Below are 27100 nucleotides of genomic sequence, written 5' to 3'. Positions count from 1 at the left end.
AACAATTGTCATATTAGCAATTGTCATTAGCATTACGTAGCCTACAGTACCTAAAGTATCAATCAAGCATTCAACCAATCCGTGCAATAAGTCCTTATACTGTATGGCTGGAATTGGCGCTGAGGAGACAGCTCTTATTCAGTAAAACTTCATTCCAATGCAAGTGGTAGCAATATACGTGACTACCATGAATTTACTATCATATAATCCATTGTCATTGTCACTGTGTCCCCAATGTCAGACTTCCATTCATTGGCTTTGTCTCTTGATCAAATCAGTACGACTTCTCTTGCTTTTCTCATTTCGATCATTGTGAAACATTAAAGAGGCAGACAAAGATTCCTCGTAAACGAAGACCGTTTACGATGAGTGTCCCTTCAATTTTCACAAATGGAAAAATTACATCTCAAATATCTTTTCTTGGCTCTTTATGTTCTTGCTAGTCAAATGCTTGGATTCACTCCAAACTGAATAAGCCCAAGGAAGAAAAAAGGCATTAAAAATAAGGTTGTCCTTGTTGCTACTTAAGTTTCAGAGCGAGAGACGCTCAAGTGATCGAGCGAGTTATGCTCCTCCAATTGAAATTATTGCTAAGGCCCTGGAGCATTGATCTCCATTTCTGTGGGTTTGGGTAAACAGCACCTTGTACGCCTACAAATCAAGTAATTAACACTTAAACAACCCAGTCCTCGCTAGGATCAAGGTCGGATGCAGCTTTTTTTAAAGTGGGGATGAAGAGAGGAAATGAGATTGAGGAGGATCGAGGAAAGGGAGGAAAGATCATTTGATCAAGGAATGCAGAGCAAAAGGAGAAACGATCACTTGAAGTGTGTCTGTCTGGGAGGCATGGTGCACTCTGAATAGCCATTAGCCAATGAGGATGAACTACTAGACAAAGAATGGAGCAGACATGGCCGGCAGCGTTGACATTGTTGCCGGTCTCACCGTTCATCTCATTACACTCCTGTTGTCTTTCCGCTTTGTGTTGCTTGTTGCCATGTTCTTGTTTGTGTTGCCTTGCTGAGACACACATTTACTTTTACTTGAGTATTTATACTTAATACTCTACATCTCAAATGGCAAATATTGTACATTTTTTTTAACCCCACTGCAATTATTACAGCCTAGTATAAGATAAAGCAGTATCTTATACTAGGCTATGGCTATTTGAATAGCTGATCTACAAGCTCACAACACATCTCACTGTGACGAAAAGGAGTATTTTCTTCATATCATACACTTTAAAGGTAAGGTAAGTGATATTTTTGGTGAAAGCAACAAGGTTTTTTGTTAAAAGGTTAAAGCACTGTATTCTGATAGTAATCCTTGCTATAGAGTGTTTGCTCCGTCACAGGGGTCTCCCTGTCTCTCCTCCAGCTTTTTAATAAACAGAAAACAGGTGAGGTGACAAAATTACTTCTCCTACCACTGCTTGCACCCCGTGCTCCCCAACATAACCAATTCCATATTTTGTAATATTCTTTTATTGCGACCGAAGGTCGCGTTTAATGAAAACCTGCATCTCCCGTTCGTTATTTAGTTAGTCACCCTGCCTTCACCCAGGCGGATGCGTTCTATTTCCTTCTGCTGTTGCCCTATTTTGTACTGCACTGTGCAGTTTCAATACTGAGTAAGCTGAAACTAGAATCCTATTTAACACTCTTGACTATCTCTCTCAAGCCCAGTCTATTGTAATGTGTTTATAACGTCGAGAATGTCTTCGGTTGGACCTTTTCTGACAAGGTTGAAGGCATCAGAGGCTCCATCGTACACCATGCTTTATACGCAAGTAATAAACATTTTCCGTGAATTATGCATTTAGGAGCTTCCACTATGCATAAACGTTATCTTGTGGCCACACAACCCACTATTAATTTTGCCGACACCAATATTTGCAGGTGGAGGTGTGTCTGCACTGCATGTCGATGCGCTTTCCCTATAATATAGGGATAGCAAATATTATTTGCTATCTTATGCACACACGTTTAGGACAACGGAAAGTGCCTCTTCAAACCACCCGACCACCAACCACCAACCACTATCCGTTTGATAAAAGAATGCGCTCCTCAGATGGTGCGACCTGAGTTGGAGCTGCCTCGGCTTGCCGCATGCATGTTGCAAAACATTTAATTATCCACAAATCTGTGATTGTAATTTCCATATAATCAGCCGTGTCAATTCTTTGTGCTCATTGTGTTTAATTGTTTAGTCAAGATTTGTACCAAGGTGCACTGTGCGCGATTCCCTCGTTCAGTTTCATCACCCCATTACGCAGCAAATATCTAATGGATTTAAAATAATGTAAAATTCCCCATAATCAGTAACACGTATAGCTGAAACTAACCAAATGAAAGGCAATTCAATGCTAGATGGGTGTAATTTCCAATGCGATTTCGTCATAGTTCAGTAAGTCTGTTTAATTCATCCGATTTCCCGAATGATCGTTTTCGCTTGATACCATTTCACAGAGAGGCAGTACACTCGTGATCTATATACCTAATGAAAGACCGAAGTTTACAGATTACACAGCACTTTGATCTGTACTCCCTTGCCATACGACTTTAAGACATTTTTTTAAAGATATTTTTGCTTTTTTGCCTTTATTGATAGGGTACAGTATTTTTTTTGGACAGGAAAGGGGGAGAGAGACGGGGGGGAAGACACACCGCCAGGCTGGATTACCACTCAGCCACAGCCCAGGCCCTTTAAGACTTTTTAAATGCCAATCTCTGTTGTCTCACTCGAAACCATCCATCCTCTAGCGGCAGCCCAGTTAATACCTTAATCTAAATGTATCACAGAAGTAGTAGTTTTTGTTACTTTCATATTTTCACTTGTATAGACAGTAAATTGCTTTATATTTCTATAGACAGCAAAATGTCTATTATTGTTATGATTGCTTGCTTGCTTTCAGAAAAACAGTTTATTGAGAAACCAGTTTTTTTTTTAAAAGAATGTCAATTACTTAATTGACAGTCCCAGCCGTGAGCAGATTGCAAGACTACCACTTAGAATACGATAAGAATAGCTATGTATTCTTCTTATACACAAGAAAATGTTAATTGTTTGCTAAAACATATCCAGGTGCAGTCAACATTGGGGGAACTAAAATCAATTCTATCTTACTTAAGTCATCAGCCTCACAGTGGGCATAATGGTGAACTAACAACATGCCACAGATTGTACCATTACAGACAGTAGAGGGTCAGGCAAAGATCAACAGCCCGGAGGACTGTTTGGACATCACACTACCACACGAGAGCTGGCCCCCAGAGGGCTGTGGACTGTGGACACTACCACACTAGAGGCCCCCAGAGGGCTGTGGACACTACCACACTAGAGGCCCCCAGAGGGCTGTGGACAGTGGACACTACCACACTAGAGGCCCCCAGAGGGCTGTGGACACTACCACACTAGAGGCCCCCAGAGGGCTGTGGACAGTGGACACTACCACACTAGAGGCCCCCAGAGGGCTGTGGACAGTGGACACTACCACACTAGAGGCCCCCAGAGGGCTGTGGACAGTGGACACTACCAGACTAGAGGCCCCCAGAGGGCTGTGGACAGTGGACACTACCACACTAGAGGCCCCCAGAGGGCTGTGGACACTACCACACTAGAGGCCCCCAGAGGGCTGTGGACAGTGGACACTACCACACTAGAGGTCCCCAGAGGGCTGTGGACACTACCACACTAGAGGCCCCCAGAGGGCTGTGGACACTACCACACTAGAGGCCCTCAGAGGGCTGTGGACACTACCACACTAGAGGCCCCCAGAGGGCTGTGGACACTACCACACTAGAGGCCCCCAGAGGGCTGTGGACAGTGGACACTACCACACTAGAGGCCCCCAGAGGGCTGTGGACACTACCACACTAGAGGCCCCCAGAGGGCTGTGGACACTACCACACTAGCGGCCCCCAGAGGGCTGTGGACACTACCACACTAGCGGCCACGACCCCCCCCACTCTCACAACGACCTCAGATGAGACGCATATTAATAAGTGGAGGAAAATAAACTAACTAACCCTAATAATCTGTACTGGCGGTGTGGACAAAGTCCAATCTGGGCGGCACCACCACTGCTCAATTGTTTTGGATGCACCCACTCCTCCCCCAAGCAAATTGAGCAAAGAGATATTATAAAAAAATACAAAATATGAATAAAACATTATTTATTTAACCATACTGAGTTTAATTGGCCCTCTGTTCACGAGGCACAGCAAATATTCACCTGGGGATATATGCAAAATATGCATAAACAAGAAATGCTATACTTGTTCAAACAGGTTTGTTGGAGGTGGCACTGAAAACGTCTTGTCTATCATCATCGTGTACAATATGTTAACGATACACGATTCTGCACCAATGCCTGTGTTAATTCATTGAATGATCTTACATACTGACTGATAGTTTTCATTTTCTTTTTTTATCTGAAAGTCACCTTGAGCCAATAAATGTCAATTTTTGATGGTAGAGCTGTAATAGAATAAAATCCAATCGATTTCTCCCACTGAACACACGTTAGCCTTGAAGGTTAAATACAGTATGATACAGTTTTTAAAAGCTCGAGCCAACACTAACAGTCTACTAACCTGCTTTCTTGCCCACACACAGTACACATACTGTACGTGCACACATATACTCAAACTTGCACGCACGCACGCGCACACACACACACACACACACACACACACACACACACACACACACACACACACACACACACACACACACACACACACACACACACACACACACACACGTTATGTTTTCCAAACATAATTTGCATATTATATTAATGCCAGCAGTTGCAACATGTATGTGAGTCACACAAACTTTACAAGCTCCGGCCGCCATTATAGTGAGCGAGCACTCTCTCTCTCTCTCTCTCTCTCTCTCTCTCTCTCTCTCTCTCAGTCATCTCACTGCATGAAGCCGTAGTATTGAGAATATCTACCTAGCAGGGCCATGAAGCAGATGCAGATGGCAAAGAGAGAGCTGAAGCTGAGGCCCACGTCGTCTCTGAAGATGGCCAGCGGGGTTTCACAATGGCGCCCCCTGTAGCCCTCCGGGCAGTGGCACGTGAACTTGGAGGGTGTCTGAGCCACGCAGGTCCCTCTGTGACAGGGACGTGTAGCACACAACGTGTACAGGCACGTTCTCCTGGTCCCGTTCACGCGCAACATGTGCCCGGGTGGACACCTGTAGGGATGGTAGAGAGAGAACAGTAAGTAAGACAGTCAGTTTAATTTATAAAGCACCTTTCGAAACAATGTTACAAGGTACTGTAACTCTACAATGGACACAATATAAACAATCAAGTTGAAACAAGTTAAAAACAGGGAAAAATAGCACAATAGTGTAATAATAGAGGTAGGCAAAGGTAGGGCGTTCCACACTGTAGGAACAACCACTGCAAAGGCCCGGTCACCCTTTGTTTAGAGCTTGGTCGTGGGTATTTCCAGAATACTTTAGTCAGAGGACATGAGAGGTCTCACATTGGCCTTAGGTGGCAGTAGGTCAATAATATACAGGAACAGGGAGAGAAAGATAAAGGGTTAGGGAGGTTTAGGAAGGAGAGGGATTTAAAGAAGGTCGAGATGTGATATGAGAGAGGAATTGATTTTTAGATGGAAGGGAGAGAAAATTGGGTGGGAAAAAGGGGTAAGATATATGAATAAAATTAAGAATTCTAGTTAAAATTCTGCTAACGCCAGTTGGACTGGTACCTGGTTTCATACATGATTACTTTCTTGTTTAGTAAAATTGGCAAAACAGCTTCATAAATAATGTGCATCTATAAATCTATAAAACTGCATCACCACATGATTTTGTTGTTTGTTGTTTGTTTTGTTGTTTTGTCATGAGGTTCACTGTAAAACTAAGCGATGCATACATTTATTTATAGGTTAGAGTTTCATAAAAATATGAAATATTTGGCCTCATTAACCTTTCCTATATCCCTACTGCCTAGATAGTGTGGGACGCTGTTGCCTGGAGTGCAAAATGTACTAGTAGTATTTTAATTACTTAATTTAATTAAGGCTTGTAGGTAACTGAACCCAAATAACCAGCATTGGCGGCAGATATACTGTAGTTATGCCTGTGTTCCACTGCCACTGTATGCACCTTCATGTATACCTTCAAAAGTCGGCATGCTCATACGTACGTTTGCTCATTTAAATATACAAAAATGAAAGACACTTCACAAGACTGCCAATCTATGATGGGCAATAACTTCTTCACATGGTGGGCCAATCTATCACTAGGTCTGTATCCATCTCTCACAGAAAAACCTGCTGGATCCCAACCAGTCAGGATCCAAACTGGCCGACTCCACGGAAACGGCACTCCTTGCAGTCACAGAAGCACTACAGTACATGTTGCTGCCTAGGCTGCCTCCCACGCTGTAGTCCTGATCCTTCTAGATCTATTTGACACAGTGAACCACCAGCTGCTCCTGGATACCCTAGCGGATCTAGGCATCGCCGGGACGGCACTAAAGTGGTTCTCCTCATACAGTACCTAACCAACCGGACCTACTACAGGTTTCTTGGACAGGTTTGCTGTCATCCCCCCGAACCCTCCTAACTGGATCTGTACTTGGTCCCCTCCTTTTCTCCCTGTACACTAAATCTCTTGGCACTATCATCTCTACTCACAATCTATCTTATCACTGCTATGTCGATGACACTCGACTGTTTCTATCCTCCCCTCCTCTGCTACTCAGGTGGAAGAGTGCAGGTTCCGTGACGTAGGCGTAAAGACGAGTTTACCTTAACTCTGTCCAGCTTGCCATAACCGTAAAGGCGAGTTTTGTTTACGTTAATCGCTGATCAAATTTAGCATATTGTAGCATTTTTAGCTAACGCCAGCGATCACGTAAACAATCCCGCGTGCACGCCCGTGCATGCGCACAAGCCATCTTTATATGCATTATGGCTAATAATCTGTAAAAAATGCTTGATTAGAGATTAGATTGACTATTGACTAGTTATGATTATAAAAAAACGGATCGCTCGGATAGACAGGACCCATTTAACTACTGTGACCTGGCCGACTTTCAGTTCCGGTTCAAACTGATGTAAACATCTGCTACTTTTTGGGACATGTTATACAAATACGGCTGGCACGGGCATTAACCCCATCTGCTGGCCATCTGGCAGAATCTATCCTGCTAACCACCTCAAGCTGAACCCATACAAAGGCATACAAGACTGAGCTTCTCTTCTTCCCAGCTAAGTCCTGCCCAATGCGGGAGGCGGGGGCTAACTATTTCCATAGACAACGCCTTGGTAACATCTGTCCCAACATCCAGGAACCTTGGTGTTGTCCTGGACAGTCAGCTCTCGTTCAAAGCACACATTACAGCCGTCACTCGATCCTGTAGGTTACAAAACTCTGTACAAAACTCTGATGCTGGCATTCAAAGCAACCCAACAGGTACGGCACCTCTATATCTTGCAAGTCTGATCGCACCCTACAAACCCTCCCGTGCGCTCAGATCAGCCGACACAGGGAAGTTGGAAGTACCTTCGCTGAAGAAAACGCTGGGACAACGCTCCACATGTCCCAAACTCTTCTCCCTTCTGGCTCTAAAACTATGGAATGCACTTCCCATTGCAATCAGAACTGCAGACTCACTCCCAATCTTCCGCCGCAGTCTGAAAACCCACCTCTTCAGACTCCATCTTAGCCAATAGCACTTGCCGTAGTACTTGCCCTAGCCTCGACCTCCTACAGGCGTATGCATAGGCTCAACTTATAATAATAATAATAATAATAATACAACTTTATTTGTATAGCACCTTTCATGACATGAAATGCAGCTCAAAGTGCTTTACAGAACAATGGAGAATAAAAGAAAAGCAAGGCAACGACATGTAACTGAAATAGCACTTTGTATGTAACACTCTATAGTGTTAGTGTTAGTGTTTCAGGCAAAACAGAAGGTGACAAAGAATTTGAAGGATAAGTAATTGTGCTCTTTTCAGCTTACAAATGTTCCATATTACATATATATATTACACTTGCAAAGTGCAAACATGTTTGGTGTGATTTTAATGTCAGACAGACATACCCTGTACATAAATAAAACAAAAAACAAATTAAAACATTAATGGGAAAATAGTCTGTTTATACAGCCTACAGATATAGAATAGATTATCTGTGGCCAAAGCTGCAAATAGAGAATGACGTGGTTTTACTTTGTCGTTTATCACTTCCATTTTTGTCTTTGCCTGGAGACATTCTGCACTGTCTTCAATTTATTTTTGTAGCACTACATAACTAAACCATATAAACTGCATCTGCCAAACAAGATTGCACAATCCACAGTGTGTCCTATTGTTTTCTCTGTAGAACATTATGTTTGATTGGCAGATGCACTCCAGCATGGTTGTAAGAAACCAAATGAGCTCATAGTGTCCAAACCCCAATTGTGGAATTCCTAGTCTTGCCTCTCAACTTTCCATGTGCTGTATATTGTAACAAAGGAGCTGAAAATATTCATGAAAATATTACATAGTGCCTCTTTAATGGGACCAACCAGTGAATGTGAACGAGATTAGAGCCACAAAGGAATAAAAATGTGGATGGATCAGAGGGCATTTGAGGTTCGATATCAAACAAAAAGAGAATGAAAAAGGTGCAGCGGAGCACAGCTGGTTAGTTGAAGTTAAAAAGCATATGTGGGTGAGTGGAGTCAAGTCGAGGAGAAAAGACAATACACTAAAACGCTTGGGAAATTAGACAGACCAGAAATCCATATTGTGTGCAGTATATGCAGCATTAAGAGCTCTCTGATTTTCTGTGCATCGGCAGTGGGGTTGTTGCCGAGTCTGGCATCGCAAGTGATGGGTTCAGAGGTTTGACACGCAACAGTGGAATCAGTACAGCTGGCGCAGCAATGCGTGCACTGCGGGGAGATCTTTGCCCTGCATTGAAGAGGTTGACACCGTTTGCCTGAAGTTTTGTCTAATTGACCTTCTGCACCAATGTATAGTGAAATCCCCACCGGTCCAATACAAAGCAGAAGCCAAGTAGGAGGGGAGTGTGAAATCTTTCTTTGTTCATTCTGACGGGACCTAAGCTTTCTTGTGGTTAACATAAGTGTGTTGAAAGTAGCCTCTAGGGTGTAGTTATATATAATTGTGCTCTGGCACTTCTTTAATGGTGAAAGCATTTGCTCTTTTTTTCACCCCTACGCTGATCCGACTTCATATGCCAATATAGAGGTCCGCCCGCCCACCGGCCCGACAGGCCCGAGGATGGCCGTTCCTTAGGCACATTTTAATATAGGATTATCAAATAAGCGCCAAATAAGTACATTTTTGTACGTAATGGGAATTGTCACCCTAATGCATGGTTAGTTTTCGTCATGATGATGATATATATATATATATATATACAGACAATGTCGGAAGTCGTATGCTCAAGCAAACACTATTGCCCGAAAGTTCTGTCATTGTTCCACTAAAGTGAAAGTGTCCTTGTTCAAGGCATATTGCACACCGCTTTATACTGCACACCTGTGGTCATGTTATAAAAAGTCTAGCATGCACAGAGGGGGCAGTGCTAGCCAGCTGTTTGTCACTGCTGGAGTGAGGACTTTTAAAGCACTTCTAAGAAATCTAATGTTTAAGTTTATGAAAAGGCTGGATGTGTCAACAAACAGTATCATTGTAGCGCTTTCAAGCCCCTCAGTGAGCTGTTCACATTATACATCAAGGTTAAGGGTACACTGGCTAAAATGCCTCTATGTTCTGCCTGTGGGTTAAGTTATGCAAGTTATGTATTTGTTTTACATTCTTTTATGATTTGTATTGCCTGTTGTATCTCTTGTATGTTAACCCCGTGTATGTATCCCTATGGACCTGAGTCTGCTAATAAAGTTGAATTGAATAATAATTTGAATACAAAACACAATGAGTAGGTATACTGTGTTGTATTCTGTCAAGTCGTGTATATTGTATTATTGAAGACTTATTGTCTCCACCAGGCCGAAGGCATGGGGGGAGAGTATGTTTTGCACTCCGTCCGTCCGTCCGTGTGTCCGTCCGTCCGTGTGTGTGTCCGTGAGCAGCTAATCTCCGGCACCGTTAACCCGGTCGATGCCAAATTTTGCACACACACTCCCTGGATGCCAACGATGAACCTCTGCCCCAAAATTTCCAGAACGGCATGTTATAGCGCCACCAGGAGGCCGCTTTGTGCAAAACAAGTTTTTGCACAGTACACCTACAGATTTTGTCCAAACATCGCGCAAATTGGTACACAGTCTCTCTAGTTTACTTTTGTTGCCCTTTTATCCAACCACCAGATGAAGGCAAGTTGCAATGTCCTACATTCCTATCCTGGTGGAGACCTGTGCCCAGAAGGGCACTTTTTCTAGTTTCATGGTGAATTAAATGGTTATTTAAAATCTTCTCCCTAGACAAAGTCAGGGTAGAATGCGAGTTAACAGCCTAAGGCTGGTTGTCTCATTATGTCAGCTCTGCCCCGAGGGATAGCCGAAAGGCACACATGCAAATCACAGACCCCTCCCCACGCTGGTGAAAATCACAGACCCTCCCCACGCTGGTGAAAATGGTAACATTCAAGGACATGCTCTCTCTCTCTTGTTTTTGTCTCACACAAAAGCCCCTTCTAAACAGTCTATTTAAGATGGAAAGCTGTGTCATACAGAATACTGTTCTGTATAAAAGGTACAGTGCTTAAATTGTAAACTGTACGGTCATACATTTCAGTACTTCCTAGAGGCAAAGATTATACTGCACAATACTAATTTGACATAGTAGTTACTTTGTAGATTTGAGAAAAGATGTTAACTTAACACATATGGTTGGCTGAAACCTACGTAAAGAAGGAAGGAAACCTACGACCACATACGAAGGTGAAGGGGTAACTAAACTCATGGCTAAGAAGTCTGTGTTAGAGAAAAGGCCTTGTGCACATCTACTGTACAAGTACAGGTGCATAGGAGCCGGCAACCAAATGCGAATCATGAGAAGAAAAGTGTCCCACCGCACACTGTCTTCACTTATAGAGCAGCATATCTGATGAAGGTCGTTCAGACCGAAATATTGTCACTCTGATAAAAGAGAGAGAGAAAGAGAAAGAGAAAGAGAAAGAGAAAGAGAGAGAGAGAGAGAGAGAGAGAGAGATAGAGATAGAGATAGAGATAGCGTGCGTGCGTGCGTGCGTGCGTGCGTGCGTATGTGCGTGCGTATGTGTGCGCGTGCGAGCGAGTGGCGAGTGTGTGCGTGCTCACCTGCATTCATGGACCCTCCACAGGTCAACACACGTGAAGGGCGAGCTACATTTGTTCCTTTTGCAGGAGTCCGAGGAACAACCCAGAGAGAGCCCCTGCATGCTGACTTGGGAGACCCCGTCTCTCGGCTGGCTGTCCAGTGGGATGTAATGACCGTTGAGGCGCAGGTCCCTCATGCAGCCTGGCCAATGGTGAGGAGACCGGAGACAGACAGAGGTGAAACATGCATGGATTAAGCACAAACAAATGCTTCCACTTTCCATACATGATGCGCACACGCACGCACGCACGCACACACACACACAGACAATGTCTATGTCTCTGTCATCTCTTTGGCAAGGGAAGGCTTTTAGAGTCCATTTAATAAACATGGTTATTTTCTCTTTCGGCCTGGGGCAACACGCTGTCTACACCTCTCACTGCAGGGACCTATCTCTCGCTCTCTCTCTCTTTCTCTCTCTCTGCACTCCCTCCATCCCTCTTTGGGAAGGCCATAACCCCAGCTAAGTGTAGCGGTGCATCTGGAGGAATTAAACACTAAACTGACCAATAAATCATTCATTAGCATCTATATAAAAACCTCCCTCGAAAGCAAAGTTGTTATGAGTTCATAAAAAAGGCATAATTCTAGCAAAACCCTTCAGTGGATATATTAGTTTTCCTGGATTGTGCATCCACGAGCCTGTATTAAACACATTTTTGTGTTTCTCAAAAATGTGTCCATGCCACTTGAGGCTAATTTCTTTCTGCCATAGCTCTGTATCTAGGCTGAAAGAACGTTCCCTTTGAATGGACTCGAGGAGGGGATTCAAACTAGCAATGGAAACCAACGTATTGGTTCACCAACGTACAGTATGTGCCCGTCTCCCCTCTCCCCCGCCCCCTCATCCTCCCCTCCCCTCCCCGGTAGAACACAGTGGAGCACACTGACATCCCCAAATTTGGAGTGACGCCCATCTGCACTCTGATTGGTTAGGGAAATACAAGGTTCACTTACAATCCTATGGCACATTTCCTGGCTCGTTCGCCCAGGCTTTTATTTTTATTTTTTTCCGTTCTTTTGAAAACTAAACGCCTGGGTCCGCGAGGCGACTCTGTATCAGTTCTCTGTCAAATGGGCCACAGAGACGAGACATGTTTTCATCATTAAACTTATATAGCAGTCAAAGTGTTCTGGACTCGAACTTGGGTCCTCTTCTAAAAGACTCAATATCAGTATGCAAAACTGTTGGCTCCCTTGACACAGTAAAAAGCTAGCACTGGCAATCCACTCTGGCAGAAAATCAACAGCTGAATGGCCTGCAAGTCAACGTGGGGTGACTGGGTCCTGCTCCACTAGCATAAATCATGAAACCCCTCTACTTCCACACTGAACAACCTAGTCTACATCAGTACACAGTAAAATTCTCAGTGTTAATTTAACTTAGAGAGCATACGAATGTAACCAAATGGACACAGAAGAGTATTCCTATTCTGGATGGAATTACATCGGCCTCCAGCCAAGAAATCACATAAACCACCTACATAACATTGAAAGAATCAGGCACATAAAAAAGATACAGACATATTTTTACATTATTATTATTATTATTATTTTCTTTTTATCCCATTTGGCCCCAACTTAATGCTTCTGAGAGGATGACACCCTACTGTCTACTGATGATGGTGACCCACCATTAAGGATAAGTTTCCACTCCAAAATCTACTGGCTGATTACCATGAAACATGGACTTTGCTCTGTGCAATTGGAAATGTTTGCCTGATTGGCTAGAGTCTAGCCAATCAGGCAAAAGAAAATCCATACACACAATGTCTCAATCTCAAATGGACTGATTGCCATATACATTTACGCACTCAGTACTGGCAAGGATGAACCCTACTGATGGGTGCCTGATGGAGGGGAAAGGAACTGTTTGGAATAACATGTTCCTACTGATGGGCGCCTGATGGAGGGGAAAGGAACTGTTTGGAATAACATGTTCCTACTGATGGGCGCCTGATGGAGGGGAAAGGAACTGTTTGGAATAACATGTTCCTACTGATGGGCGCCTGATGGAAGGGAAAGGAACTGTTTGGAATAACGTGTTCCTACTGATGGGCGCCTGATGGAAGGGAAAGGAACTGTTTGGAATAACGTGTTCCTACTGATGGGTGCGTGATGGAGGGGAAAGGAACTGTTTGGAATAACGTGTTCCTTCCTTCCACGTGCTACGTCCTACCAGGGAAACTCCCTCCTGTCAGGTGATAAGAAGCGACGTGCTCACTCCTCATGCATTGAAGGAATCATGAGCTCAGTGCGCGCGCGCGCACACACACACACACACACACACACACACACACACACACACAATAGCCTTCGGGGCTTTTGACTGGGCTTAACAGCTGCTTGTGCCAGAAGCAGTATTAGATTTTAATGATTACCATGGTGCAATCGGAGCCGACCTCCACATATCAAAGATAATGATGTTCACATAATCCTTGGACTCACACTTACAGAATCTGGCCTTGGAAGATCTGGCCTTGACTGAGACTCTGAACCCGCGACTGCCCCACTGGAATTGCTCACTGGCCAATGGTATCATAGGTCTTCAGCTATTATCAGGCAGCAGCTCCCATGGTGCATATGAGAAATGTGAACTACTGTATATCAGCGGAATGTACAGTAAGTGCATCATTATGACCAATACACCTACGCTTTGGGAACCTATTTTTGAAATAAACATAAACTAACCAGTGGGGGCTCTGTGTGCGAACTTCTGTTTTTTCAATCCAAAGGTTAATCAACTCTGCAGGGCAGACTATACTGATCATTCCACACCAGGTTTAATGAACATCTGGCCATCCGTTCTCTAGCTATTTTGGCTAACAGACGGACAAACAGACAAACAGACAGACAGACAGACAAGAGGTGGGAATAATATTCCCACCTCTGCTGCTAAAGTTGGACGAGGATAATATTATTATCCTCGTCCAACTTTAGCAGCAGAGGGGGAGACAAATAGATAAAGTACAGACAGTGGTGGAAAAAGTACTCATTACCTAAATAAAAGTATCAGTACCTCAATGTAGAAAGTCTTTTAAAAATCTGTGTCACATCGTGGGACATTGTGAGCTGTGAGTAGATCGGCTATTTTCAAATGGCCAAAATGTATACTTTAGGGCTGAATTGGTTAATGTATGTTTTGTAATAATAATCAAAATGTAATTGTATGTATTATATTGTAACTAAAGTTACAATATTATAGTACAATATTTGCCTCTGAGATGTAGTAGAAGGAAAAGTAGTGCAGATTGGAAATACTCCAGTAAAGTCAAAGTACGTAAATGTTTTAGTACATTACAGAGTAAATGTACTTAGTTACTTTCCACCACTGAGTACAGACAAGAACCAACGTAGTGTGCGGTAACGTATAGAAATGTAATGTCCGGTGTGTTTCCGCCTACCCTGGAAGGTCCTGTTCAGTCCTGAGGGGAGGGCGTTTCCCAGCATGACCACGGCAGGGTCGATGACGATCTCTCTGCTCCGTCCCCGGAAGCCGGTGACCTCTCGTTGGCCTCCGCCGCCGTCCAGCCGCAGGGTCATCTCGTTGTCGTGGCGATCCAGGACCACCTCGTGCCACTCTCCGTTGTCCAGGCGGTAGGTGGGCAGTGTGAGGTTGTAGTCTCCGTCGCCCAGGTTGTACAGAACACAGAGGAGCCCCTGGTAGATCTAGAGTTAAAGGGATGGTGAGCACTTCAGGGTCGACTTAGATCTCAAACATTATATCCACATTGATCCAGTCCAGAATAGTTTTTGTGCTGTGAGCAGTTTTTGTTCTTTTTCTTTTACTCCAACTTCACCTCATTTCAGCAGATAATGACAAAAACCTTGGCTATTAAGACAAAGTGTGCAGGGAGCCTGAGCCAGCTGGAGTTTTTTGTCAAGTCGGATCCTGCTGTGTTAAGGCAAAATATTAATGTCAAGGTCTACGAGGTGGTTAGTGTTGTGCCGATCAACAGTGTTCCTTCCCGGTTGCCATGCGATGACTAGTCAGTCCCTGGTGTGTGGATGGAAATTACAGAGGATGTAATTTAAATAGATGCTAATTAAAACAACACATACTGATACTGTACAGTGGAGTGTAACTCTTCAGAGGATTTCAATTTATTTCAATGAATCATTCACAACTTTCCTGGAGGTCCGTTGTCTGTTGTCATACTTATTCTCTTTCTTTTCCCTCTTTGCATATCTCATCAGAATGGTAAACCAATCAACAACGATCCTACACACGTTTTATTCACTTAGATTACACTGAATCACTGACTATGTTGACGCATGATTCACTATATTGAAAATCAGGTAATAATTTTGAAACCAGGCAATAATATAGCCTTCATAATGCATCTTTTTTTTCTTCTTTTTTTTAAATCATTTTTATCCCACGATTTTGTAACCCATTTTTCACCCCTGTGTCAATTATCTAATGTGATCCTGGGCTCTACACACCCTCCGCCAACCTGGGGAGAGCAACGGACTTGAACTCATGCTTCCTTCATGCCTGAGTGTCCAAGTTTCTCCTTTACACTTGACAGGGGGGAGTTTCCCTGGTTGGATGTAGCGCGTGGAAGGAACACGTTATTCCAACCAGTTCCTTTCCCCTCCATCAGGCGCCCCGGCTGGCCAGGGGGAGGTAGTTTAGAGACCAGGATTACTGCATGTTTTTTGTGAGGGTACCTACCCTAGGGGACACGGGGTGAACATGCAAACTCCACACAGAAAGGCCCTTTCGCCAACCCCGCCTCGGGTATGGGCACTGATGACGCGGAGGAGGAAACACGCCGCCAGCACCCACAGCGTCCCGAGCGGGAATCGAACCCAGGACCTTCTGAGGCGACAGCACTACCAACTGTGCCACCGTGCCCCTCATAATGCATCTTTTAAGCAACCAGAATAAGAATACCAAACTAGCAGCTTAACATTAATCAAATTATCTTGATACTTGAATACAGTATGTATTTAAATATTCATAATTATTCATCAAAATTTCTATATAACTATAGCGGTGCCCGTTGGTCACTGGCCTACTTGGAACGATCCAAGTTGGGAATGCATCTCCCACCCAGATATTATGTGTCCCTTTTATGCCCATATATGGAGTTCTTTGTCAGCCATGCCCAAATGTGGAGTCTATGCAGACGTCAGAATGATGTCAGAACAGGCAAGCTCCATATATGGACACTAGGCAGGGGCCCGTGCAGAGGCCTTTTTGGGGCGGTTCTGGACAACCGTGGGTCCGACCGACTCGACACCGGGCACTGCACTCCCTGTGGTGGTGTGGAACGCGTGTGTCGAACGGTGGGGGTGGGGCGAACGGTTCTCGAGTTACATGGATTACAAAATAATATTAGAACTTTATAACTTGAGAGAGTACAATGGATGTTCTTTTGTGCAAGTTGAATTAACACTCAGGGTTTGACAGTGTATACACTAGTTGTATCTCCTGCTGTAGTTATCAGACTAATGGATATCAAGAGGAAGAGTTTGGCAGGAATCTTCGAGCGAACATCCGAATCATTTGGTTCTAATTCATTCATTTCTCAGAGTGCTTTTAACCAGGCTGCAATTCATAAATAGATCCTCCGGGGCGACGTTGCATAGACTATCAGTGAAATAAGGGTTAAGTTCATCAGGGGTTGGTGAGGGTTGTCCGACCGGGAAGGTGTGCATTTTGAGTGTGGATACAACCGTCTTTACTTCGCTATAATGACAACACGAGATATCCGTCTTGAACATGATCAGAGCGCAGCGCGTCTCCCCCTCTCTCGTCTCTCCCAACACACACACACACACACACACACACACACACACACACACACACACACACACACACACACAGAGCGTCAAGTGGCTGCTGTGACATGTGCTCCGCGGAAACAGCTGATCTGCACCAGGTTGCAAAATGAGCCATGACTTCTCAAGCAACCCCCAAAACATGGTAATTGTGAGTACCTGTACAACTGTCCATATTTTGTTGTATGATCAAAAATGCTTCCTGTCTCTGTGAGCTTGCTGGCTGCAGTGTAGCTTGCTTGTTGTCTTAAGTGCCTCTCTCGAAGAGTCATATGGGTCCGAGACACTTGGTGGCGCTGGAGCACAGAACAAAACATAAACTCACGAGCTAATTTATTGGTTCGTGGAGCTGTCACTCAGGGCGGCGCCCCCGGTCCCAACCCGCAGGTATAAAACCGGTGGGCGTGAACGCCGAGTCTTTCCTACATTTTTCTGCGCTTGGATGCACACAGCACAGCAAGTACACCAAAGTCTCACAACCGGCTGTTGAAGTTATTTTCCCGAAAGACGGACGAGTCTAGAACTGACTTGCACCGCGGGGATTCGCAGCTGCAAGACGGTGTTCTTTCTACGAGCTACTTCTGAAGATAAGGTTAACAAGACTAATAACACAAGTGAGCCTGCCCGGCGGCTTGTTGTTCTGTCTTCCCTCTACTCTCCCGCACCTCTCGTTACCCTCTAGCTAGCGTTGTTAGCTCGTAGCTAGCTTTGTTAGCTTGTCATTGGCTTAGCTTCAGCGTTGCTGCCGCTTTTTTCTCCACCGCTAGCCTCTCGTTAGTCACTGACTAACCTCCTCCTAGCCGTAGCCCGCAGCTTCGCTTCTACAACCCTCGGTAACAGTGGGCCGACGTCACCGATCTACTGCAGGCGAGACGGGCCGCATTCTCAACCCTTCCCCACTCTCTCTCAACCCTTCCCCGCTTTGGGGACAAGAAACAGGCCTCCCTGCATTACACAGTAGGCCAGCAACAACACGTGGGGAAGCTTTCAGCCGTCGACTGAAAGCTGACCACTGTGTGTGTTCCGCTTCACGTTACCCTCCTTAGTAGGGGAGTTAAGTCAGAAAAATATTTTTTATTTAGTGGAGGAGCTAAATAATAAAAATAATATTCTTATATATTAAAATAAATAAAAATATATAAAATAAGGGGTTTGAGAATAAGCCATCTCCACCATGGCTGCAAGAGATGACCACGATGATGGACCCCTTCCGAGGCTCTGTTTCAACAGGGTTTGTAACAACCTCTTGATTCCAGGTGATGGCCACTCCATGTGTATGTACTGTCTGGGTTTAACACATGCAAGGAATGCTTTTGAGGTCGTGGGCCTCTGCCCAGGTCTGTGGAGCCAAACCCAAGACATCAGCCAGGCCTCGCCGGCTTGCTCTGGGTGCTGCTCTCCATCCAGCGGGATCTCGTCAGCCCACCGCCTCGTCCTCTCTCTTCAGACCCCTCAACCTTGACACGTCTCAGAGACACCGTGACGAGTCCTTCCTGGGCTCCTCCCCTGCCGGGAAGGCGGCTCGGACCGCCGACAACAAGCTCCACATGCTCCTCACCGCACTGGTGAACAGGCCTGTGGAGCCAGACCCAAGACATCAGCCAGGCCTCGCCGGCTTGCTCTGGGTGCTGCTCTCCATCCAGCGGGATCTCGTCAGCCCACCGCCTCGTCCTCTCTCTTCAGACCCCTCAACCTTGACGCGTCTCAGAGACACCGTGACGAGTCCTTCCTGGGCTCCTCCCCTGCCGGGAAGGCGGCTCGGACCGCCGACAACAAGCTCCACATGCTCTTCACCGCACTGGTGAACAGGCCTGTGGAGCCAGACCCAAGACATCAGCCAGGCCTCGCCGGCTTGCTCTGGGTGCTGCTCTCCCTCCAGCGGGATCTCGTCAGCCCACCAACGAGGCTCCCCTGAGCCGGGTGGTTGCGACAACGGGATGTCGGATGCAGTCCTAGGCCTCCACCGACACTACTACTACTTCACGCAGCGGCAGAAGGCACGAGTCTCACTCGACGTGGTTCCCCAACGACCCTCGACTACCGACTGCTTCCCTCAACATTACAGGTATGTACATTGTGAAGCTAGGTTTGTTTAGCTGTTTAGCTAACCTTTTCGAGGTCGGGAGTAGCAACCTCGTTGGATGGCCGATGCCACCCTAGCATGCTTAGCATTCCAGATAGGCTGCTTTCAAGGTGCCACACCAACTCGTCTATGACATAGCCATAGCATCGGAGCTACTTCGGCTATTGTTTCACGCTGCTCTCATACGGTCACTGAATGCCTCACGTTGCTGTCCAACAGCCAACATGACGGCTGCCAGGATTACGACCGGCACAGCGTCTCCGGAGGGGCCAATCGGACCCTGCAACTCCGTCTCCAGGAGGAGCGTGCTCAGACGCTCTCCCATGCCTTGGGCCCCGTCCAGGGTGTAGCAGCCCCGGGCTGCACACCGGGACCGCTCCCCAAAAAAAGGCAAAAGCTCTTGACACAGATCTCCACCATGGGTGGGTCTGTGGCCAGGCTGCACAGTATGTACACGACAAAGAAAATCACTGTCGGGGGACCACTGCTTCCCCTGTCCCAGGTTTTTCAGAGCACATTACACGGCTAGCTGGAAGGAGCCCATGACTCTCCCGGCTACTCCGCGACGCTCTCGTGTCCCTCCCCCCGTAGTAACGTCTGGGAGGCATCTCAATGCTTCAGCGTTACTCCAGGGCTCCCAGAGCTCCCTTCTTCAGGAGATGGGCGACGCCCCTACTCCTGAACAGTTGGCTAGAGTTCGTCACCTACATGAGAAAATTGTGACCTTCACGTACTGACTCACCGACCTGACTGGCCTTATGGCCACCTCAGAGCATGCTAGGTGGCTGGAAGCCTCACCTGGTCTGGATCCCGTTGCCCAGAGAGAGCTTTCCGAGGGTGCTATCATCCCCGGAGGCCTCTTCAGAGGCGCACTCGAGAGGATGACCCTCAACGTGGAGGTGCAGCGTCCAGGCTGCGAGGCCCTGACCAGCAGCCGAAGTGACACACACCCTACCCTCCCCCCATGCGCCGGGCCCAGCACCGGACGTAGCAGTCTCGGACTGCACGTCCGGTCCGCCCGCAATGCGCTTCTGGACCATGGCACAGGTGGGCGTCCTGGACATCCCTGTAGCCAGGTCCCTCGATATTGTTTGCACAAGTACAGCACTCTGGTTTTTTCTGTAGTACAGGCTATGCCACAATACAAAAAGACAACAAAACAATATCCACGGAGGGGGGGACATGAACCCACTGCCACGGGGGCCCCATGGGCCCCCCCGACGCAGTGGGGCAGGGCATAAGGTCAGTGGCGTACCAAAACGCCACTGGGGAGACGGGTCATGCCCAATTTTTCTCCGACATGGCCGGAGAGAACCCACTAGCCAAGAACCTGGCACGGTGGGAGCGGTGTGGAGCATCCACGTGGATCCTCAACACCATAGCGAAGGGCTACAGACTCCGGCGTTTTCAGAGGTCATCTTCACCAACGCCAGGGGTCAGGAGGGTCTGGTTCTCCAACAGGAGATCGCCTCCTTGCTGGAGAAGGGTGCCGTCAGAGAGGTACCCTTGGCCCAGCGTCGCAGCGGGTTCTACTCCCGCTACTTTCTGGTCAAGAAAAAAGGGGGGGGGGGCTACGTCCCATCCTGGACCTGCGGATACTCAACAGGCACCTCAAATCTTTTCAGTTCAAGATGCTGACGGCCATGTCTCTGGTGCGCTCCATACGCCCAGGCGACTGGTTCACATCCATAGATCTAAAAGACGCCTGCTGACGGCCAAGTCTCTAGTACGTACCATACGCCCAGGCGACTGGTTCACGTCCATAGACTTAAAAGACGCATACTTCCACATCCCCAACTACCCACCTCACAGGAAGTTCCTGCGGTTCGGGTTCCAGGAGAAAGTGTACGAGTACACGGTCCTCCCCTTCGGGATGTCCCTGAGCCCCAGGGTGTTTGTGCGCTGCACAGAAACCGCCCTCGCTCCCCTGCGTCAACAGGGGATTCGGGTGGCGAGCTATATCGACGACTGGCTCCTGATGACCAGCTCGAGAGAAGAGGTAACGAGGGCCACAACCAGAGTGTTGACCCACGTGTCCTCCCTAGGGTTCGTTGTGAACTACACCAAGAGCATGCTGGTGCCCACGCAGTCAACAGACTTCATAGGCATCAGGCTGGATTCAGTTGCGTATGCGGCGAGGCTGTCGGTAGACAGGCTCAACGACCTACTGAAGTGTGTGTCACTGTTCACACCGGGACGCACTCTCCAGTTACGCACATGCCTACGCATGGCAGGCATTATGGCTTCGGCCATCTCATTGGTACGTCTGGGGAGACTGCACATGAGACCCTTCCAGCGATGGCTCGGGTCCCTGCACATTCCCACCAGGTGTGTGAGCCGCCGTGTGACAGTATCTCCGGCTTGCACACTGGCGCTGAGGTGGTGGTCAGACAGACACAGACTGATGGAAGGGGTGCCCTTGGGTCTTCCCCTATCCAGGAAGGTCGTCACCACGGACGCCAGCCTCTCGGGATGGGGTGCCACACACGAGGGCAGGTCAGCCAGGGGTCTGTGGGACACATACCTGAGAAGGACCGCCCACATCAATTACTTGGAATTGATGGCGGTCTTCCTCGCTCTGAGGGAGTTCGAACCATTTCTTCAGGGACACCACGTCCTGGTCCGTACGGACAACACAACGACGATGTCCTACATCAACAGACAGGGAGGTCTCACCTCCAGACGTCTGTGCACACTGGCACACAGGCTGCTGGTGTGGTGCGACAGTCGTCTCCTCTCCCTCACAGCATGTCATGTACCGGGCCTGCTGAACTCAGCGGCGGACCTCCTCTCGAGGGGTCCACTCCACTACGGCAACTGGTCTCTCCACCCTCAGGTGGCGAACCAGATATGGCACAACTTCGGGTTTCCGGAGGCGGATCTGTTCGCCACAAGAGAAGACGCGAAACGTCCCCTCTTCTTCTCGCTGAGGGGCGAACCACCGCTGGGCCTGGATGCACTGGCGCACCAGTGGCCACAGGGTCTGCTCTATGCGTTTCCGCCACTGGAGCTAATCCCGCATGTGTTGGCCAGAGTGAGATTGGAGGACGTCCAACTACTGCTGGTGGCTCCGGCCTGGGGATCATGGAGGCAGGACGTTGTCCCCCTCCTCTACCGCGAACCGTGGCAACTCCCCCTGAGGCGGGATTTGCTCACGCAGGCCGGCGGAGAGATATTCCACCCGCGCCCCCAGGACCTGGACCTATGGGTCTGGCCCATGAGGGGGCCCCTCTTGGAATAGCCGGCTTGCCACAGAACGTCATCGAGACCATTCTGAGTGCTAGGGCCGCGTCTACCAGACGGCGTTACAATACAGCATGGCAGCTGTTTGTGCGCTGGTGTTTGAATAGGCCAGAGAGGATCCTCCCGTTCCAAGCTCCGGTGGCTCTCATCTTGTCCTATCTACAGGAGTTCCTGGACAGAGGTCTAGGTTTGTCCTCGGTGAAGGTCAACCTGGCGGCTATTTCCGCCTACCACTTGGGCATAAACAACGGTCAGGTGAGCGAGCTCCCATTGGTCCGACAGTTCATGAAGGGTGTCATGCATCTCAGGCCAGTTACTAGGTCCCTGGTCCCAGCCTGGGATCTGACGGTTGTACTGGATGCGCTCACAAAGGAACCCTTTGAGCCGTTGGACACGGTGGACCTGAAGTTCCTCTCTCTAAAGACCGTTTTGCTGGTCGCATTGACGACAGCTAAGAGGTCGAGCGACATTCACGCGCTCTCGGTTAACGTGAGCTGCATGAGATTCAGTGGCGATGACACTAGGGTTACGGTCAGGCCGAACCTGTCGTTCCTGCCGAAGAATTTTCCTTCTGGCTGTGAGCCAGTGGAATTGGTGGCTTTCCATCCACCGCCCTTTGCCTCGGAGGAGGATGGGCGGTTACATCGCCTGTGTCCAGTCAGGGCACTGAAACTGTACAAGGCCAGGACAGCCCCCTTCAGGAAGGGGGATCAGCTTTTCGTTGCTTGGGCCCCTCAGGCACAGCGGAAGGGGAAACCCGTCACGAAAGTACGGCTCTCACAATGGATTGTGGAGGCCATACAACTGGCTTACGCTACCGGTGGAGTGGATCTCCCCGAGGGACTGCGTGCTCACTCCACAAGGGGCATGTCAGCATCCTGGGCCTTAGCGAAGGGCGTTCCTATACAGGATGTGTGTGCGGCGGCGAGTTGGTTGACTCCGTCGACTTTCGCCACATACTACAATCTTGATGTGGCTCCCGTGAACCTGGCCCATGCAGTCCTGGGAGCTGCCGCACATTAGTCAGGTAAGACATGAACTCTGCAGACTGCGAGGAGCACATAAGGCAGCATAGCTGTCGGCTCCTCTTGGGGATCCTTTGACCACCAGGCTAGGGCCTGGTGGGGGTTCCTGGGATCCCGCCCTCTTGGAGGGGTTGCGTCTGTGGGGTTGGGGAAACTTCCTGGATGGCAGCGGACAGTGGTACTGTTGGCTTCCCAGGATTTTTTGTCCCCTCACCTATCTATCAGTGTTTTTTAGATTTTTACCTGTTAGAGGGACTCTGGGCCACCGGGTATATGACCCGGCTAGCCTTCTCAGTCTCCCTTGCGGGAGGGACGTACATTCACCTGATGGTGACGTCTCTCTGGGAAAAGGGGGACCGTGGAGCGGTCCTGTCAGCCGGGGTGATCATACGGGAGTTTTATGATGACCCATATGACTCTCTTCGAGAGAGGCACTTAAGACAACTTCGGGTTACTTCAGTAACCTCAGTTGTATAAGTGACTCGAAGAAGAGAGTCATCGAACTGCCCGTCTGCTTTGGCAGGCGGCAGAAAAATGGTTGATAGGAATGACTCGGCGTTCACGCCCACCGGTTTTATACCTGCGGGTTGGGACCGGGGGCGCCGCCCTGAGTGACAGCTCCACGAACCAATAAATTAGCTCGTGAGTTTATGTTTTGTTCTGTGCTCCAGCGCCACCAAGTGTCTCGGACCCATATGACTCTCTTCTTCGAGTCACTTATACAACTGAGGTTACTGAAGTAACCCGAAGTTAGCTGTCACTCGTTCATTAATTTGTTCCACCTGTGTACTCTCAGAAGCACATTGAAGTGAAGTGGGCATAGTGTGTGTGACTGTGTGTGTGTGTGTGTGTGTGTGTGTGTGTCACATGTGTTAGTCTCTTCTGCTGTCATGCAGGACTTTCAAATTATTGTAAACACAACATGAACATAGTACTCTTATTATGCATATCGCATTCTCGCCGAGATTTATTTCAGAGTAAAAACATAAATAATAATATTTAAAAAAAATGAATGGTTCAAGCCCATGAATTAAGATTCGAGTGTCAACCCTAACGAGCGAACATTCGAACCCTGAATGTTCGGGGACAGCCTTAGTTCAGGGGTGCGTGTGTGTGTGTGTGTGTGTGTGTGTGTGTGTGTGTGTGTGTGTGTGTGTGCGCGTGCGTGCGTGACTGCGTGTGCGTTTGTGTGCACGGAATACACATACTGCACTCAAGTGCAGACTACCGGCGTGAAACCAGTGTTGTGGCGCTTTGCTGGGCTTCAACAATGCTAATTTGCATTGACGTTCTCCTCCTTCCATCGATAAATCCAAAACTAAATTAAATTAATTAAAACAAAATTTGCACACACACACACACACACACACACACACACACACGCACGCACAAAACAAAACCAATTTGTTAGATCTGTTAGGGAAGACGAAGGAAGAAAGAAAGAATGGATGAAAAAGAGAGTCACAGAAAAAGATAGGTGGCAGGAGTAATAATATTATTGCGTTTTGCACTAACTAATGGCTCTACTTTGTTAACATTTATGACCAATATGTTCCTGTTCTTTCTGTTGCCAGAAAGGAAAAAGGAAAATCCATCCGACACATCCACACCGACAAATCTCGTCTGGAGACTTGCACAGACGTTGTCACAGAAATCGGTGGCCGATGCCTTGCAGTCTGTGTTGATTGCGTAATCATTCTATCCAATGGGTCGCCACTTTTTGTGTGACACTACAATTCACATTAGTTTTGGATTTATCGATGGAAAGAGGAGAATGCAAATTAGCCTTGTTGAAGCCCAGCAAAGCACCACAACACTGGTTTCACGGTGTGCGTGCGTGCGTGCTGTGCATCATTTGCTCCCCTTCATGTTCTCCGCTTATTTCTCCCCATTTGATCTCACTGTCTTCATGCTGTGCTTCTTTACAGTCCCTCACTCTATACCTTCTACAGTCTAGTGTCTACCTTTGTTCCCTCCCTTCTTCCCTCCTAAGTGCAGCACTGGTCGGCTCCAAGGTTGTTTAGCTGGAGAACTGCGGCTCATTTCAAGTCTCTGTGATGAAATATTAATTATATTTGGAATCCACTGGGGCGGCACTTTTACCAAGCGCACACTGAGTGCTGTGCACAGCCACCTGATTTTACCCCCAATTAAAGCTGAATAGAGCACAACAATCTGGCTCCACTCCAGCTTGCTCCCTTGGTGGGGTGTGTTCATAATGTGTGAGTGTGTGTACGTGTGTGTGTGCGCGCGTGTGTGTGTGTGTGTGTGTGTGTGTGTGTGTGTGTGTGTGCGCGCGCGCATGCGTGCCACATGTTTGTGTTGACTCTACATTTTCTACGTATGCGAGTTATGTCCACGTGTTTAGTTTGCCTAGAGCAGTGGTTCCCAAACAGAGGGGCGAGGTCCACTGGAGTGCAGAGTCAAGTCCAGGATTTTTGTAGCAAAAACTGTCCCGCCCCTCATTTCCACATTCTTTATCAGATTTTCTCTATTATGTCCACTCTCTCCTGCCCAGTGTTCGGTAATGTTATCTATTATTGTGATAAGTGTAAACAAGTGCGCAAAAGATGTGCCTGCGAAAGATGTGCCCATAAGCATTCTAATTGGCCACAAACATGTGCCCATAAGCATTCTAATTGGCCACACTAGCTCTCAGCCCCTCCCCCTTTGGCTGCTGCCATCTGATCTCCCTCTCTCCGAGTCCGCAGAAAAACATCCTCACGGAAGAAGGAATAGTCGGCTCACCATTTTGCTTATTCCTTCTAAATCTCTGTATATAAAATATAGCTCACTCAGCGAATCTCTTAGTTACATCAACATTGTTCTTCGACAATACTTGGTTTGTGCCTAACTATTACGATTAGACAGTTCGCATTGGCTATTTCACTACTGCCGAGTACTTCTGATTGCACACACACACACACACACACACACACGCACACACACACACACACCTGGAGCCATGCCCACTCCACACACAAACCCACACACAACACTACCCCCCCCCCCCCCCACACACACACACACACACACAACACACAACACTGCCCCGTGTCCCACACACACACACACGGACATCGGCGGCCTGGAAGCCACGCCCTGATCTGATTCCCCTCTCCGAGTCCGGTGTCCGCAGAGAAACATCATCACGGAAGGAGGCTCACGATTTTGCTTATTACTTGCGCAAGCAGAGCACGCAAGTAATAGTTTCGCCCGTTCCGTATGCACCGTCCCAGCCAACACACCACTTTTGATGCGTATGCAAATAAAACAGCAAATTGTGCCTGATTTGCTGGGACCAGATTACATACATGATCATATGTCTTACGTCATCATTGAGAGCTAGTCATACATATACTATATATATGTAATAAAATAGCAAATTGTGCCTGATTTGCTGGGACCAGAGTACATGGTGTGTATATGTATAACTAGCTCTCAATGATGACGTAAGAAATATGTGGATTAAAGGAGAATTCCATACTAAAAGGCTTTCTTACCTTTATTTGTAGTTGTTACGTCCCCACCAAAGAGGTCCAGGTGTTATTTTGTGCAAAAGCTCCTTATTGGCTATTTCCTACCATAAGCCCTACATGAATTGCATTGAATTGAATGGGAATTGAATGGGGCTATGGGGTGTT

General features: G+C 47.4%; 1 protein-coding gene across 1 annotated transcript in view; it reads right to left on the bottom strand.

The window, feature by feature from the left end:
• LOC310877409 (neural-cadherin) overlaps positions 1-27100 on the bottom strand; it is a gene marked incomplete at both ends in the record, with an annotated part of 328331 nt that overhangs the window by 25688 nt on the left and 275543 nt on the right. The window contains 3 exons of the mRNA XM_083791243.1: positions 4961-5205; positions 11276-11456; positions 14720-14984. Coding sequence (XP_083647369.1) covers positions 4961-5205; positions 11276-11456; positions 14720-14984 — 691 coding nt within the window. The remainder of the gene's footprint in view (positions 1-4960; positions 5206-11275; positions 11457-14719; positions 14985-27100) is intronic.

The sequence above is a fragment of the Protomyctophum parallelum genome (assembly GCF_964188405.1).
Source record: "Protomyctophum parallelum genome assembly, chromosome: 2".
NCBI lineage: Eukaryota > Metazoa > Chordata > Actinopteri > Myctophiformes > Myctophidae > Protomyctophum > Protomyctophum parallelum.
This window is presented reverse-complemented; position numbering and strand designations above follow the sequence as displayed.